This window comes from Aythya ferina (genome assembly GCF_964211825.1).
Source record: "Aythya ferina genome assembly, chromosome: 7".
Lineage (NCBI taxonomy): Eukaryota > Metazoa > Chordata > Aves > Anseriformes > Anatidae > Aythya > Aythya ferina.
In genome coordinates, this window is record NC_140302.1 from 14741922 (window position 1) to 14761435 (window position 19514).

The 19514-nt window shown below is 33.9% G+C and overlaps 1 protein-coding gene across 1 annotated transcript in view; it reads right to left on the minus strand.

Annotated features, from left to right (window-relative positions):
- LRMDA (leucine rich melanocyte differentiation associated) overlaps positions 1 to 18556 on the minus strand; it is a gene marked incomplete at its 5' end in the record, with an annotated part of 297230 nt that extends 278674 nt beyond the window's left edge. Inside the window, 2 exons of the mRNA XM_084525493.1 lie at positions 7945 to 8071; positions 18417 to 18556. Of these exons, the coding sequence (XP_084381619.1) occupies positions 7945 to 8071; positions 18417 to 18556 (267 nt within the window). The remainder of the gene's footprint in view (positions 1 to 7944; positions 8072 to 18416) is intronic.
- Between the last annotated feature and the right edge of the window lie 958 nt (positions 18557 to 19514).

Consider the following 19514-nt stretch of genomic DNA (forward strand, 5'->3'; position numbering starts at 1 on the left):
GGGTGAAATTTACAGCAGAATAATAATAATAATAATAATAATAATAAAAAAAAAAAAAAAAAAAAAAGAACAATTACCCTGCAAACACTGGGCAAAATTTCCAGTAATTGAGATCCTAGGATTTATACCAAGACCACTGAAAACAGAAGAGAACACAGGGATGCAAAGGCAATGACTCTAATAATGTATATATTATGAAATGTAATTAATAATTTCATAGATGTTGAATTGAACATGGATGTTAAATTAAACAAAGTTTATTATCTAAAATTGTATAAACCTACCCCTTTTTTTCTTCAACACATCAGCAACCTAAAACTATGTAGCAATGTTAGATAAATTGGCGTGAAAGAACAACTCATAATTGTGAACGCATGATAAACAAAACTATTTAAATGTTCACATAATTCTGCCTTCATATGTGAAAAACGCCTTTCTAAAAAACACTCAGTATAACCTCTACCAATGAGAATACCAAAGAGCTTGGTAAACTTCATATACAACTCTGTCTATATCATCATCTTCCTGATAGCATGTTGTCCTTTACTACAAGATACACTACTGTGAAGATCACAACAAATTATTTTTGCCTTCATTTGCAGTGGCCCCTGTGACCATGTTTCTCTCTAACATTTGGTGACCTTTCTGACTGTTCAGCAAAACAGCAAAGCCAGTTTAAGAACACAGTGTGCACACACACTGCAGAACTTGCCATGAAAACTATTTCACATAGTCAAAACAATTAATAATATAAACTCAGCTGTGATGATTATTTCCAAGTTTTGAACCAGATGCTTCACATTTAAAAAATTACAAGTAAAACCTTTTCTGATTTTCTCTCTCAGAAATCTTGCTATGGCTTTATACCATTATAACTGGACCTTTGTTTTATGGCTAGGAATTAACATATATTCTGTCCATTACACTCAGTACTACTACAATTTCAATGGGAATGACTCATCAGTGTGATTGAGAGCATGAGATATATCAAGCCTGGAAATCTAGGGAAAAAACACTACCTATAGAAACAAAAGAATAGACACAGGCTAGCCCAGAGTTTTGCCAACACAATATTACATACAATTTATTTATTTACTTATTTTACAAAATGCAGCATATTAACATCGCCTACCCCCAGCAGTATTGTCATCTGATCCACTGCATTAGTTTTTTCAAAGGAGGAACAATGGAAGAATGCAGTGAGCTCTGCTTGTACAGCAGCAGTATTTTCATTTCCAAAAGAAAAACAAACAGAACTTTAGGATAAAATTCTAGCCATGCTGATCCATTGGTAATTGAAAACAATTATAATTCTTGCCCTAATGTCTGATATCATCGTATTATAGTATATCATAGTATACTGAATGACAATTTGTCAACTAGACTAAATCAGTAAATTATAAGACAAAAGTCAGACTATATGTTTGCAACATCTAAAAACTGAAGTTTCCTTAGTTCTCAACCCACAAATAGAAAATATATACATATATTAAAAAAAAAAAAATAACAGAGGCGATAAACTCATGCTAGCTTAGTCATGGTAGCTTCTTCAATTAGAAGTTAACGATATACACTACCTATTGCCATTCACCAGAGAACCTCCAAGTGCTTTACAAATATTTAAAAAGTCTTATAAAGGATGAATTCATTCACTACTATTGAAAGACAGACACCTTTCAGGTGCAAAGTAGCAGGTGGTTAACTAGCACACTGCAACACTACATAACATTTTAGGGCAGAAGGTGGAGAAGAATGCCTTAGTAAATTGAGACTGCAGAGAAATCCATGGAGGCAGAATGTAATTACATGAATTGGAATCAGGCCAGGGTTCCAAGTGTAACACCCCTTCTATGTGAAAAGTGCACTGGGATCATTAATGGCTAAGAGGACACTGGCTTCATGAAAATCATATACTTTTTTTTAAAGGAATTATTTTAGGAAAGAGACATTACCTTTTGCATACTGTTACCTTCAATTGTAATTAGATATTGAAATGTAGTCTACATAATTCCATCACAAAGAACTATACATGTATCACTTTTTCAAGAAATATCACCATGAGAACAAACAACAAGGAAAAATCTTTTCCCCCTACCCTAACAAACCTATGACCCACGCGTCTATTCTTCTTTTGTGACAGATGGAATTACAGTAGGTTAGGCAAAGAGAACACATTCCTTTGCTATTTCAACAGATGCATGCTATCAGCTTAATCCCCACTGTTTCAACTCATTGCTTTTCTCTCACTTCACTGACTGATGATCTCTCTTTAATCATGTGACCTACTATAAACCAAGACAAAAAAAAAAAGAGAGAGCAAAACTCAATCTACTTCTAACTATCTTGGGTGCTACTTAGAAGTTGGTACTTACAACTTCTTCACAGCTAAGATTCCAATCTTTCAATCTTCAATTTCACTATCACAACTTTCTTCCTTTTTTTTTTTTTTTTTCTTTTTTTTTTTTTTTGTTTGTTTGTTTGTTTTTGTTTTTTTGGGGGGGGATACTGACCCTTCTCTTCCTGCTATAGCAGACTGTTCTAGATCGTATTACTAATTCCAGGAGCAAAAGCTTACCCCAGATGATGCACAAATTCACAGACAGATCAAATTTATTATTAAGTTTCTTCACTAGGACAGTATGCTATGTAGCTAGTGCTACACTGGTCTGGTATTGATCCAATGCAATGACAGAGATCTATTGCTCAGTAACCTGAACCACAGAATCAACAGTTAAAATGCTTGTTGCTCAGTAACCTCATATACTGTAAGTCCACATTTCCTTCTGCACAGTCTCACAGGTACCTTCTATAGACTTTCATCAGCCATTTGAAGAACTATCAGCTTTCTGTTTATTTGTCTAGTTATACAACTTTTCACATAAATTCTCAAGCCCCTTATTACCGCTTTGCACAGCCACAGTTATTAGATTTACTGTTCCTTTAAATCTCATGTCACTGATTCACCCTATAAGCACCATGAGATGTGATAGACTTCTTTTCTCTCAGTATTGTATCAAGCCATATCCATATTTTGAGAACTCATTTTTGTTACTGAAAAAATTGGGGACAGCTCTAGTGACTTTTAAAGTCTTCTGAATAAAGTATCATTGTATTTGTGAATATGACTGCTTAAGTTCCATTTCTGGATTCACTGTGCTAAGTGCTGAGCTCACATACACAGAGTAAATAGCAATTATGGACTCTTCTTTAAAATACTTAGACTTTACAAACAGCAAAATGGACACCTCAGTGGGCCAAATAATAGCATGATGCTGCAATGTCTTGAAGTTAATATTATTTACTGCGTCACAGTCTAGTCTGGAATCTTAAATTCCTAACTTCGTTCTGTTTTACTGTGTGAAACCTTGACATATATGACTAAAATGCAGTGTATTTTGTAGAAGCTAACACAAACAGATAACTTACTATCTGGCAATGCATTGACACAATGGATCTTTACACTTTTAAAAGTCCTTTGCTTTATATCTATTTCAAATGCTGTAAATTCGTAAGTCAAGACTTCTACACAGTGGCAGTAAAAGGAAAAAATTGAGAGCAATTAAGATACTCTCTAAGGTTCTTTCTGCCACTTTTTATTTACTCTTTAAAACAAGTCCTCTTTTCCTAATGTAGGAAGGGAGGGAAAATGTTCCATGAGATACGTTAGCAGAAATGCTTTGCATACATTTCTGGAAGCAGAATATATGTCTTTTTTAAAAATAGTTAAGGATAAAAATCACTAAAAACACCCCTTATGCCTCATGTGATTTTAATGAAATTTTAAATAACATTCATCACTTTGATAAAATAAAACTTTCTATGAGTTTAAACACAATACTGACAATGATCCTAAAACGACACTACAGATTTTAGCTTTCCTTATTTCTTAAGCTGTACCACTAAATATTTACTCTATCATAAAATAAACTCCCTCTACCCGCCAAGTAACAGTGTGAGCACGAATCACATACCCTCAATAACATGAACAGCAGATATTAGACTTGTCTTTCTATTTGACGGTCTCCATTTAGTTCCTTAGAGAAAGAATGTTATGTCAGGCTTTATGATTATAATTTGTGATGAAAAGAATACATCTGAGGGGAAAAAAAAAACATCAAAACACCTATACTGCCATCTTTTGTTGTACAGAGTTTCCTTTATACCCACCGGACAAGATGTGCTTGGTGAAGTTGCTATGAAGCAGAATACCTTTCACATAATAAAATGTTGATTACTTGGAAGTACACCCATTTATACCTGCTAATGATTCATTCCTATGAACTACAAGACTGTTATATATGACTAAGAGCACAATGCTTGCTTTTGCCACTATAAACGTAACTGATAAAAGTGTTAACCTTAAAAATACAGGAAGACAAAAAAAATGCTGTTGGGCAGAGGGGTTGCAAAATACTGGGAAGTACATGCATTTATAAAAAGCAAGTACTAATCAATTAAATTTATATTTAAAGAGAGTTAAGACAGTATGTATTTATTCATAGGAACACATTTCAGATATAATGGATGCGTCCACATTTCATCATCTAGATTAAATTATCATGAATATAGACCTTAAAAATTTTAAGTTATGATATGCTTTGATACTTCACCATTTCATTTTGTTTATACATATCATATACAATGTAAAAATATGGAGTCTTAAAATGGATTTTCAAATTATATTCTTTTTCACATCTCTAAGTTTTAGAGATGTGAAACATTTAGAAGCACAATTCTTATACAATTTATGAACTAAAGGAGGGTACAGTTTTAAATGATTATGTCAAAGAAATGACAACTGTACTCTTTGTAGGAACAGGGATGAATAATTACAAAGCTGGCACATAATTAAGCAATTTTGACTGCCGTATTCTTGAGCTGTCGTTTTGATGTGAAGTGCTGTCATGCCCAGAAACACACTTCATGCTGGACAGGCATCTTCCACTTTGATCTACACTTATGCCAGTGAAATGAGGTCATGATCTGGTCATTAAATAGGGCTTCTACATCTTGCTCAATGCCTCCTATCCAGCTAGGCTTACCCAATCTTTATTAAAATCAGGCATGATACTATGTTCAATATTTTGACAAAGAAAACACAAACATCACAGAAAAAAATGAAGTTTAGCTCACTTACATAGAGAGATGGAACACTGCATTGTAATATTAAACTGTTTTCTAATAAATGACTGCATCTTTCCATAAGACAGTCATATCACAAACAGATGCATTTTAAACAAAGGATGAAATGAAGCAAAGCACAAGAAAGCTCAGTGTTCTGTTAAAAATATGAAAAAATAGAGAAAAATGAAAGTCTAAAAATTTATACAAAATAAAATATTTATGACTTAGTGATGACTGGTGATTGCTAGATACTTTCGCATTTCAGTAAACACAAGCTAGTCAGATGGAAATTTCTTGCTTTTATTCTCATTTTGTGTATTTTTTCTTGGTGGGGTATTTTGCTCTCCCAAGTATTTCATGTCAAGACTAAAATGAAAACAACTCCCCACATCACAGCCCCTTTAGATCATCAGTCTGCTTTTTATGCTGAATAAGCCATACCATCTCCTGCTTACCATAATGGGGAGGGGGGAAACATGACTTAGATTTAGATTTTTTTTCCCTGAAAAAGCTAGTCTGATTTGTTCACTGTTGACATTACACCTGGCAGAACAATATGTCCATGTATCATAATTCCATTCACTAATATGAATATTAATCATACCAACTTCACTCCTGGCAAGTATAGTCTGAGACAATAACTACTACCTTAGGAGGATGGAAAAAAATGTTCTCAGGAAGCTCATTATCAGCAGGGTCTTGCATCACTAGGTCAACATACTAAGGAGTTTTTCTGATGACTGTGTGCTGCAGCCTTCCTCTTATTTTGGATCAAGCTGTATCATTCTCTAACTAGTTTCAGAAAGCTTAGAATATGTTACCACTAGTTGGGTAAATTGGGCCAAAGCTCATCAAAATTCTCAGCAATTACATTGGAGGGGAACTGGTGAACATACAGAGGGCACAAGACACATTCCCTAAGGAAACCTGAAGGACAGAGCAAAAAAAGAACAACCACATTATATATTCAATATATAACATATGATAGAATTTGAAACCACAGTTATTGTGCACATCATATTTGTAATATATAGAGGAATGCTGCTTGCTTTGAGTATAGCTATAAATAACTGTATACATACATATCAGTATCTGAAAATATATTCGCACAGAAGACTTTAAGAGCGTTGTCACACAAAGAGTTTGCATGATCCTAGGAAACATGCACAAATTTGAAACAATTTTAAGATGTTTATAAAACCTCTTAAATTGGGTTCTGCACCCAATTTCATGTTTGTTTTAAATTAGCCACTTCTGTAATATGTATATAATATTGTATGATGAGGGTAATTTTGCAGCACCTTAAGAATCATTAATTCATGCCATGAAAAACATTTAGAATGATTTTACCACGAGCAATTTGTATCAAATAGTTTATAAAGAAGTAGAAAAAAATTAGAAGAAGAAAAACTTCTGAAAATTTGATGAAATAAATGTAGGTTTACTCATAGTGGGCAAATAATACAAAACCATACAAAGGATTCCATTACAGATATAAAAGATTAAAATGCTATCCCTACTTTTGTGAAGCAATTTACCCTTAGCTACTGGCATTAAAAGAGGTTTCATCCAGAATGGTCTTACACCTTTACACTATTCAGTTGGTTCAATTTCAAACAGCAAACTCAGATGAAAAATATAATTGCTAATAAAATTAAAACAATACTTCACCAGATCTAACATCTGAATAAACAGAATTATAAAATCACACAGCATACGTATGCCGTACTTAACACTTTCAACTGTTGCATGTGGCCAGATTCAGTGAAGATATTCAAAACAGCTTAGACCTCAATTGTTTTATCTATTACACATATAAAAGCTGAAATAACTAAAAGTAATGGTAAACAATATTTCAAAGCTATACTCGTATCAGAAGTGTTAACATTAATAGTTATAAATTAATCAGTCTGAATTAATTTATTATGCACTGCAACTGTACTTGTGATAATGCATTTATCTAGCAACACTGTTATGCTACCAAACAGTGCATTTCCATAACTGCTGCGTTATTATTCAGGATTACTGGAAATCTGCAATAAATTATTGATGGTACGTTTTAGAGAACAAAACAGAAAGCAAGTAGACCAAAAACTCGAATGGAGTTTTGAGATCCACAGCACTAAAGCACTCTGAAGCTCAGAGTATTATTATCTCCTGTTGATCAACAATAAAAAAAGAAGGTAAAGTGTAGAAATCACATTCCTATTCTGTTTACCTCAGCAGAATGCCCAGAGTTTATGCAAATGGTATCAAAAACTCAGATTACTGAAACTGCATCTCTGATGTTGCCAATGCTTATTAGCAGGACACCACATTAAGTAACATCACATTAAGTAAATTAGAATCAGCTGTTCCACTAAAAGCCAATAAACACCGTAGGTGTGAGCACTGCAATAGACATTTGAGTATAACATACATGGCAGGGCACAACTTGTCAGAAAGTTTGCATTCTTTCACAATAGCACATCACATAGTTGTCACATATCTTTAAATAAAGATAAAAGGCAAAAATATTTAAAGCTCACTGTCACATATTAGTTACTTTATTATATGAAACAAAGGTTGGAACCCAGAAATTTGATAATGTAACCAGACATAACTTAAGCAGACGTAACAGCAAAGTTTGATACTAAACCAACAAAAATTATGAAGTTTTTTGTCCCTCACCTGACCACATTTACCAGTCCTTTGGTCTGAAAAGTTCTGTCTTTTTTTTTTTTTTTCTTAATATAGTACATAGACAAGCTTTGGGAAATGTTTTAAAACAGCATTAATGAATAACATATTGTTATATTTGTTTTTAATTTACTCTCCTACCTTAGTATCTTTAGGTTTAACCACTTTCATGAAGGCACCTCTCACCAGGGCTTCCTCTCTCTCTCTCCTGGTTACTTTCCGAGTATCAAGAAATTTCAGGTTTGTCAATTTGTGCAGAACGAAGTATCTGCCAGACAGCAAAATGAACACTTAAAATCCAGTAATAAACAACAATATACTCACAGAATAAACGACTAAAACACAGCAGCAATAAAAAGCAACAGCCTTTGCTTCTTTATCTCTGTTTGCCCTTTTCAAGTAATGTAGCTTATGTAACAAGTTCCTACAATTTATTGTCTCAAATGAAACTTCTTTTAAGTGCCCATGGCAATTTAATACTGGGTAGATTAGGAAATTATCAACAGACATGTATGTCATCTGCAGCTATTACTGAGGTATAAGACATTTTCATGAATAAAATAAAATGGAAATTATTTTTAGATTGCTGGTTTAGACTTCCAAGTAATTTTAAGAATTCCATCCCATGTTGCAGCGAAACACCAGTCTGAGGCATTGGAATTACCAGCTATCTGCCTGGAAAGAATTCCTAGCAGTCATATGCAAACACTTCAGATTTGTTTCACATTTTCCTGAAACACAAATGACCAGTGACATTAGAGATCCATGTGAACAGCAAATGAGGGGGAGGTGTGATTTGTCTTCTGCCACACATCCTGGAACGCACTCCTTTGTCTTGATGGGAGTGCATGTCAGTGTTCAAAACTCTTTAAAAACAAGAATTAGTCTAGAGAAGACATCAGGAGTTATTCCCAGGATGTGCTCTCCAAAACTAAATTTTGACACAGGCACCATTTGGAAGCAGAATTCTGATTTGGTCTTGCTAGGAAGACAAGGTGTCCTTAAGGCATACAGATCCCAGCTCAGGATTATATGCTGAAGCACTCAGGAAGAGACCATTTTTTGGTAATATTTTCATAACTTAAAGTTCCTGTTAGAATTAATCAGTATTCTACTTATCCATTTTACTCAAAGTACAGCAACATTTTAGCCTCAAAAAACAACATTGGCTCCTTGTACATAGAAGAGAACATGGCAGATCAGAAACAGAATAAGGCACACAACCAGAGAAAATCAAAATACCAAGCCACCTCAAGTACGTTATTTACATTTAGTCAACCAAATGTGAAGCAGACATTGCAAAGTGAGGAAGTGACAGACTTCCTAGCAGGGGGTAGAAAGGTGATTGATAATGTCCCCCATGCCTAGTTGCTTTTCATAAACCTGCAGAGAGACTGCATAACCATACCAATTCCTTCTGGCAGCAGCAGAATGAAATTGGAGTAGTAGAAAACTCCACTTAACATAGTATTTTGAAACAGAACAATACTAAAAAATGTGTTTTAAAAGGTAAGAGTTGCCTTATTATACTATCCTTGAGGCCAGATAGACAACTGAAAAAGACTGTAAGCGTCCCCGTCTACAACCAAGTAAAATTTAATGCTGTGAACAAACCTTTCAGCCAAGTACACCTTTCCTTTAAGGCAATAGCCCCATAAATTGCTAAAAAGTGAACTGAAAATACTCAGTGCTGAAATGCTCAGACAATTTAAATGTGAATCCTGACTCTATGACATTATGTGATATCATAAGAAGAGTAAGAGAGTCACTTCACAAAACAGAACATGTTCTAAGACCATTTCTTAAGCAATAGCTACTGATCTAGGAGCCTGACACATTCTCAGCCTCCTCCCAGCTTTCCTGGCTGCCCTTCCAGTCCTCCCTGGCATTTTGCTGGCCCTTATCTTTCAGTGAAGGAGAATCTATCCGTCTTGTATTACTGGCAGAAAAGCTCTGATGACAACAGATTCTTTCAAATGAAGACATGTACAGAAGGAAACAATATGTCAGGAATGAAGAAGAGTGAAGCTAAAAATGAGTAAAGACACCCACTAAGTGTAGGGTGAGAAAAGATGAATATTCAGGTGAAGAAAACATCAGTATTAGAAAATCAGCAAATGTTTAATGATGGAATGAAGTATGCCATTGAAAAGCAGGCTGCAACAAAAATGACAACAGACTAAGACAGCACTGTCATCTTTGCTGACTTTGGATCACAGCCCTAATGTCAGTCTCTCAATCATTTCAAAAGAGCTTAAAATTATAATAGCATTCCTTGATACAAATGTATTTCTATATTTTCAAGCCATCCTGACTGCACTTCAGAAAAACAGAATTAGCACCAGTACTTATTAATTCCAAAAACAAAACCTAAAAAGCCATTACCCAAATAAATTAAGCCACAAACTACATCACGATGTTTAGCATTGATTTTTTTTGACCCTTTAAGCAATGCAAATATTAAAAAGTTGCAATGAAGTTATCTCATCAGTAGAACCAAGGTATATCAGTGATTAACTCTTAAAAGCTGCTTTGAAATAAAATGCCACTTATTCTGATTGCTTTTACTAAATAAGGAATAAAATGGATCTGTATTATATGATACTATGAATATGGTACTTTTTCATTAAATAAAGGAAAACGTTTGACTTCCTGTATATATTTTAGCTAGAAATATGAAGATGCAGCTTCAATCTAAATGTAACAAAATTTTGCCATAAAAATACAGGAAAGGATAAACAAAGCCCTGGAATGAACACTTTACAATATCAATTCAACCCTTGTAAATTTAATCCAGGGTTATTTGTTGCACAAAATCTCTTTACTGTGATGTATGACTTAGTTACTAAGGTTATCACAGCAGTATCCTAAAGTTGCATAGTACATAAAACATTTCAGTTAACAATGCAGGGAGGTTAACTCCCACAGATAACCTACTATCAGAGGGTTAGACCAGATGACATGCCTCTGTCAGCTTTCAGGAGCTATTGATGGTTCAATCAGTCTGTTTTGAAGGTAAAGTACAACAAAAGGGCACTAAACTTATTCAAACTGTCAACAGGGACTATCTGGAATGTTGCTTGCAGGTAAGTAATTTTGTGTGTTTTAAGACTATTATCAAACACCAATGGCTGCAGAAAAAGACAGCTACTAATAACACAGAATGCAGCCATCATAAAATACTTTATGGCAGGTACTAGGATCCATAAATTTCATGACACATTGCACCTCTTTCAGACTTCTAAAATCACTACTTAAGAGAATGGTGTTTAATGAAGAAAGATCCATCTACATTTTGCATTATAAGTTTAAGATTTATTATGGGTTAGAGGTTGGGGGACAGGGGGGACAGGGTTTCCTTCCCCCCCAACTCCTACCCCCCCCCCCTATTTTTTTTTAAGTCATTTGGTAAGTTAGCACTGCTCCATGTACTCTTAGACTACTATTACTCAGCTTAACATCTTTGTAGTGGCATTAAAGAAGGTTACCAACTTCAGTGATGAGAATAAAGATGAGCTCTAGAGAGAAAAAAAATAATACAAAAACAATGGCACTAGTAAGGTGTTTAGAGATCCATTTGTCACTGCCTGTACACCGATACTCTGATTCATGGTGGATTAAGGAAATGAACTATGTAAGAAAAGTTGCGCCTTCTTTTTTCCAGAATCATTTCCTTGCACCTTAACCCCCCTGTGCCAAGAGTCCTGTGAAAATAAACTAATAACAGATATACAACACAAACAAGAACACTAAGAGATTGAAAAAAGCAGTGAAAATCACATTTCATGTTATTTATGTCTTAGTTAAGTGAAAATGACAATAAAGATTAACAATTCGTTTAGCAATTACGTAAGTGTTACATGTAATTATTAGTGTTTTTTGTTTTTTTTTTTTTAACAATTTTTACAGAGGCTTGTCAGTATATTTGAAAAGTGGGATGGGCTTGAGGGGGCATTTGCAAAGGAATGCAGTGTGTTTGGGATTCAACTGCTATTGACATTGGCAAAAGCTCAGTGGGGCAAAACCTTCCTTTGAAGAAACTTATTGGAGTTTAGAAACGGACAGGACAAAGACAGCTTTGAGATCAGCTATTGCAATTTATTAAACAACACACAATTCTAGTTTATGTAAAGAAATACCATCTGTGATACAGATTCTTTTTATAGGCAGTAACAAATCACAGGCTTGTATTCTTAACTCTGGTAACAAACAGGGAACTTAAGACCTCTCTGTTACCTTGCAAGTTTATTCTGGTTATATTTCTAGTTCTCTACCATATTAACAGTCATTACTTTAAAATTACTTTACTTTACTTTTACTTTACTTTACATTACTTTAAAAGTCCTTGGGTTATTCCATCACCCCAAAAGATTGGTGACGATTCGTACAATCTTTGGAGATAATTTCACAATTTAAGCAAAAGAGTTCAATAAGAATGCAAATGTGTTCCTTAAAAAATCACCTGGAAGAAAGGAACAAATCTATTTTAAACATATGTAAGAAATTTGTCAGGTTTTTGATCAAAGGTGTAAATGAGTTTTATATCAACTCATTTTTTTATTAAATAGCTACAGCATAACTTCATTCAGATCTGTTATTTTTAGTAGCCATGTAAGTTCGGGCATAAAAATTCTCAGAAAGTTTTAATCCATTTCTTAACAGTACTCTTTACCATTATCCAACAATTCCAGGAAATTTCTATTCTAGAGCAGTGAACACCATAACAAGAAAAATCACATCACGTCTCATAGCATCTGAAGGCCTAGATTCATTTATTACCTCCCTTGGAAAAGCAGACAAATTGTAGAATATGGTTGGCCTCCTGATACTGACAGATACCGGCATCATCCATGAGCCACACTACAAGAAAATCTTAAAAGTGGCAATAAATTACTTTTGGAGATAATGTTTTATTTTCTACTACTACAGGAAAAGAATTGAAAATTTGGATGTGCTAGAGTTTTAGAAAAAATAAACTGTTCCACTAAACCTTAATGGAATATTATGCTTAAGAGCTAGATTTTGTATAGTCCTATATTTCGTACTTGCAATAACAAAAACTGGAATATAAAACTGTAGTACATGCTTAATATTTAAAAATGAAAATTAATCTGAACTTAAAAAATATAGAAATATTTACTGAGAAGAATGCAGAAATGTCTAGCTCTACCCGTATCATCTCCTGGAAGATGTTAGTTATTGCATTATCCTGCACATCCATCCTGTTATTGCATTCCCTCTTTTTGATGATCATTGAACATAAAACTAACATACTTATTTCCAACTTTGAAGGGCTGATTATGCTCTCAGTTACATTACTGTAAACTACCAGTAATAAATAACTTGAAGATGGCAACTCTGCATCAACATTCAAATGGGGAGAGATGAAAACAAAGATCGAAATTAGGATCAAATAAGTTTATGAAACTGAACTAGATTTTCTTCCATAATTATTTCTTCTGCACCACCAAGATAAAAGAGAAGTTTTTCCCTACACAAAGCAGCACATTGCTGGCTGCAGAAATTCCATCTGTAACAAAGCTTCCTCAGCAGAGTTAAGAAAACCAGGTCATGACTTTAAACAGCCATCTTCTAGAACAGAAGGCATGATGTTAGAGGTTCACATAGCCTCTACTCAAACTTGGTGCTAGTTGGTGATGGCCAAGTAATTCTTCAAATCATTCAGAAATTCAGACCCCTCAAAATACTTTTACCTCCTCTGCTCTACTTCAATATAGCAATCTGTATGAATTAGAAAAATCTCCATACACGTAACAATAGTTACAGATATGCTTTGACTTATTGCATTAGTATGGACAAATTTGGGTATTCTGGACTTCACTGTATCTATCTGGAAAAAAAAAAAATCACATTATAACAGCCCTTGCTCCTAAATCCTTACAATGGCTAACCTCAGGTGGAATTTGTGCAGCTGATGTCTATTAAATATACTTTTCTTCTTCGAGGTACTGTAGAAATCACAAGGCCTTATGTAAACAGTGAAGTAGTAGAGATTCATAGATTATACAGATACGGGATATTTAGGGCATTTCTGTATGGCTACATAAAATGAATATCACAGTGCCACAAACTGAAATCCCTCCTTCTAAAAGAAAGTCTCATTAATAAGTTCAATGACAACTGACCAAGCACATTAGTGTTAGTCTCATTGACAGGTGAGGACTTCTGGTCTCCTACTATTTCTTGAATATGCACTTATATTACTATACATTCAATAACCAGACCATTTAAAATAAATGAGGTTTTGTCTCAAAATTATATATACATATATATTAAAAATAGCAAGAAAGCTGGAAACTCTGTAAGAGGACTCAACATTTCACAGAATCAAATGGAATGGGAATAGCTGATTTAGCTTGAAAAGCTAATCCATACAAAACACTTGCACTTCCTTTCTTACTGTTATATCTTAAGAGGACTTCATAAGGTTATCACCATTTGCTCCCCCTGCCAAAGATAGCGTATCTAGTATATGTGCTTTTAAGCTAATTTAAAATAAACTTGGGCATTTGTTTCCACTTGCCCTTGTTTCCATGTCAACAGCACTTAATGAATGCATCATTCCAGGAAATGTCAATAAGTAGCAAAGAAGAATGAACAAGCACTGAAAACTTCACACACAGCATACATCCTTCACAATCATATCGCTTTAATGAAAATAGGTGAGGTCACCTGCAGCTTTAGCAACTCCCATGTAATACATTCTGACCCAGATGATTTTTCACAGTTCAGTAACATCATGTTTGAAGTTTTCACTGCAAACAATACACCCACAGGACTGACCAAGTGTGGGTACAAGAGAAGCAACCAGCAATTATTGTGTTGACTTCTGTTACTTTGATCTCCCGGTCATGACCTTTGCTTTCACGCAATCTTCAAAGTAGAGATTGTAGAATAGGTTATTTTAGAATGTGCACTGTTTTGCAAGCTATTTTTTCTGTGTGTTTGTTGCTTCCTGTTTAAGGCAAAAGCTTTTTATGTCTTTCCTATCACCATTAAATTTTAGATATTTGGCTTTTAATTCCAGCAGTAAGGAGCAGTTGCTGAAATTTTCCCTTGCCCTCACCCCCATATAACCTTTTACAAAATATCATCTCTCAAATGCGGAAAATAATAAAAATAATTAAATAATTGTGAAAAAAAGAACAATAAGGACTGATAGTGCAATATTTCCTTATGAAAAAGGAAACTGTAGCCATTTTTATAATGATGAAAAAACCATGACTTTTTAAAATGAACCATACAAATTCGTTCTAAAAATACCACCGAATGAAACTTTCCATTTTCATTTTCCTCTCCAAGCAAAAGTTTCATGAGTAAGTACAGAAAAGTCATCGGCTTGTTCTCCTACAGATTTGGAATTAAGGAGAAATAATAACAAGGCATTTGAGGGGAAAAAAAAAAAAAAAAAGAAAAAAAAAAACATAAAAAACCACAAACACTTCACAGTTTCTCTTCTATTCTTTTTCAAAAAAAAATAACTCACTCAAATGTTACCAGGTTTCTTAGAAAAAAAAAAAAAAAAAAAACCTGAGAAAAAGTGACAACAAAGGTTTTGGATAAAACCTATTTCTAATGAAAGAATAGGCAAAAGCTGACCTTCTCGTAGAAATGGTACACCCCTGGATTACCTGAGAATCCAGATCTTTACACCTTGACAAAAAACAGTTTTACACATTATACAACTATTTTTAATAAACTTATTGTTTTTAAAAACATGTAATATTCCTTTTTTATCTCTGTTGCTAACATCACAGCAAATTAATAGAGAAAGTTTTTTAAGAAGTTGATTTAGTGCAATTTTTTACGGTTGAGATTTTGGGGGTTTTGCAGATCTTTTCAGTTTGCAGGAATGCAAAGATTAAATAAAGCTTTGATTTCTAGCACCTTTCTCTTTCTGGTTGAGGAATTAAATAGCCTGAACTCTAATTGAACTCAGTAGGAATGAAATTAAAGCTCAATGAAAAATGAAGCTGTGGTACCAATGGCCACTGTGATAATTTGCAAAAAGTTCCTGTTCAGAACAAAACAAAAACAGTCAAAGTTTTCAGTAAATTAAAATGTTTATGTCACATGGGTTCATTGAATTGCACTGCTTTAATGTTTCCGATGTTAGAAATTTTCTCTAAGAAGTCTCTAAAAACTAAAAATCTTATGGAAAAAATATTATTTCAAACCCTTAAAAAACAAAACAAACAAAAAAAAACATCAAATCTACTTCAAAAGATTGCTGGTAAGATTTGAAGCAATGCATTTTTTAAAATAGAAATATTTTCAAACCCAGACAGCTTGTTACTGCTAATTCTAGAGATAATCTTTTAAACTCCGATGAAGGAAGAAAAAATTCCGTGTCTTTAAGATGCTTCAGAAAATGTATTCAAAACTGAATAGCTAGTACAGTCCTTTTATTCAATTCCACCGTTATTCCTGAATAGTGATAGGTGAATATATTCCAGTAAAGATAAACATATATATATAAGCACACGCACACACATTATTTTTATTTGGTTGGTTTTGAATGTAATGCTGTCTGTCTAACATTTCATATAACATAAGAAAGTTATGGAAAAGTATCAGGAAGCTTTCATTACAGCAACAGAACCATAAATCATTCAACTAATTAGAAGTCCATTCTTCTTTCTTGAAAGGGCTTTAATTATCTCAAGTTCATATGGAAAAAAAATAAAAAATAGTGGTTTTTTTGTTTGTTTGTTTTTTTGTTTGTTTTTTTTTTTTTGGTTTGTTTTTTAAACTGAAGAGAAAGAACCTGGAAGCAATGTTGCAGTTCCACCAGTGCATAAATACAATCACTTCATGGTTTTGACACAGTGGTTTGCCATGAAGTGACCTAAAACTACCTTGACCTCCCTGAAATCAACATTTTGCATTGAAATGAAACAACAGACATGCTTGTTTTGATGTATGGCTGTGTGACATATTATAAATATTACATCACATAACCACAGAGGATGTCAATCAATAACGAATTTTTTCAGACAGCACTAAATGAACCATGGGTTCTTGCCTCTGAATGGCTCCTTTAACGTACTACTTTTGCTTAAATGATTAATAGGAGACATATTGTCAGAAAACATACTTAAAGTGAAAAACAGTAAACTGTAGAAATATCATTCATTTTTTAAGCAATTCTCCAGTGCAAATGTCACATAAATTTACATAGAGACAGCACTGTTAGACTCCTCTAAGCAGGATAGTAGGCATACCTTCCACTTAAGTGTGAAAGCAATGGGAAAATATTTTAAATCTCAGCTGGTCTACTCGTTGAAAACTAAAATACTACAGCTGTGCTAGACTCAAAAGTTGAATTGTTAGGAGGTGAAAATCTTTAGCCTAATGACAACCACGAAATCCTTCTGAAAAGTCTGGAACAAAGGAAAAAATATATCCACACCCAGAAAAGCTGTGTTGCTGTTTCAGTCTACAGCATTTACGAACAATAAAGAGCTGCATCCAATTCATGCAACTTCCCAATAAACCTGCTCTTAGTCTCTTCCACTTTGTGCTGTTTTATACTAACTCCCACAGAATAGTTTGGATTATGCAAAGATATTTTCAGAGCTTTATTTTATAACACTGAACATTGCAAGTGATCTGCTAACAAGAACTAAGCTTGGTCTCTCAATCTCTGTAAGGTTGTCAGCACACTGACCACCAGCGCTGCTTGGCTCTGACTTGCCTTACAGAGACCCATTTTCAACTGATTTGAAAAATGCAAATACACGGAGACTGAAATCTTGTATCAGATGTGACCAAGGAAAGGGATTTATTTTTTTTAATGATCAATGTCTCACTTGCCTAAAGGTTATAGCTATGAAAAATTGTCACTTCAGCATACCATAAGCTTTGGACCTATATTCAGAGTCATCATCAGTCATGAGTATTTTTATTTTTTTAAAAAATAACCCTTGTAATTTTTAACATTGCAGTTGAACAGCTAGTACTTTATCAGGCTTCCATGTTAATTTCCAGATGACCTTTTGTGTAATCTAGCTCATTAAAATTGCATTATAGAGATAGCTTTCTTCTTCTGATTTGATTTTAAACACTGACTGCTTTCAGTTAAGAGAATTCAGAAGGAGTCTTTTCTTCTTGTTCTTTAACAGTATCTTGATAACTATAATAGAAGAAATGCATCACCATAATCAGACGTTAGCAGTAGACAATGAAACTGGCTAAAAGTCACTACTCACTATAGTGACTTCTTTTTTTATTTTTAATTGCCACCCTTAGTGTATGTAATTGTTGCCTTGCCTTGACCTTAAAGAGGAGAGGTGTTAGGTAAATGTATATGAGCACCCACATTCAAGAGAGCCCGTGAACACCTGCTCAGTTCAAACGTGCTGTACAGCACTGAAATATTTCTTGAAATAGGGCTCCTGAGAGTGACCACATTGAAATGGGTTTACTGAAATTCACAGGTGTTTCACAGCAGAATATGGCAGAGTGCTTTCAAAATATAGAGAGTAAATGATACTTGCTTGGGACTATGAGTTCGGTTTAGTTCGGTATTTCTTCATTTTTAATAAACAAAACTGACATACCCTACTATATTTACAAGTGAAAACACTAACCTGTACCTCTGGTAGTCATCTTCATCCTTTTCTTTGCAGACCAGTTCATTGGGGCAGGCCACATTTCCAAGCAAGCTGAGGTACTGTAGTGAGGGCACAACTTCAGCCAAATGATCCAAAAGGCTTTCTAATTCTGTTATGTGTCAAAGGTTGTGGGTTAAGGATTCAATGACATTAATGAAAAAAGCATTTAGAGTTGCATCACTGCTGATTTAAACATACATTTCAATAAATGACAATCAAATTTAGTATGGCATTCAGGAAAATGTCACATTAATTGTTCCAAGGGCAAACAGGGATACACTTCAGTCAGTTTTTTGGCATGGAATGAAAGAATTTGGCTGTTTTGTCATTCTTTTCTCCTCCTTTCTTTCCTAGGTGGTTCGCTACAAAACATTAAAACTTTGACAAAATGATGGATGCTGTGTGGTAAAATGGCTAGCAATTGCTGGAGCCATGAAACTTTTCCAGCATGGAAACAAACAGTTAGTTTCACAGCACATTCATCACTAATATATTCAGTCCACTGGAAAATGAGGTTAAAAAAAAAAGTCAAACCACAACAACCCACTTTCACTCTCAGAATATAAATGCTTTGAGTACCACGGTAACACATTTGTAATTACTCAATTAGTATATGTGAATAAATGATTCTCTAAGTGCAACTTGAAGACTTAACTGTTACAAAACATGTATTTTACACATGAAGCTTCAAAGTCCCATGAAGTATTAGATTATTCATTAAAGCAGCCTTATATTTTGGTATTATAGGTTTCAACTGAAGTGTATTCCTCAGAACATAAACAATGATGCCACACCTTCAATATTGTGAAATACATTAAAAACAAACAAAGATTAATCATTACCACTGCAATATTGGTAATCACAGCTTAGGTTTAAGTATAACCACAATATTCAACTATTTGCACTTTATTGATTAAACAAACAAAACAAGTTATTTTGTTAAAGTGTAATGTTATAGTCTCTGAGAAATTCATACTACACATTTGTTTTCTTCCATTTATACGCAAAGGAAAAGTCATGGCTCTCCGAAAATATGCCATATGTATGCATGTATATGGTTTTCAATGTTCAAAG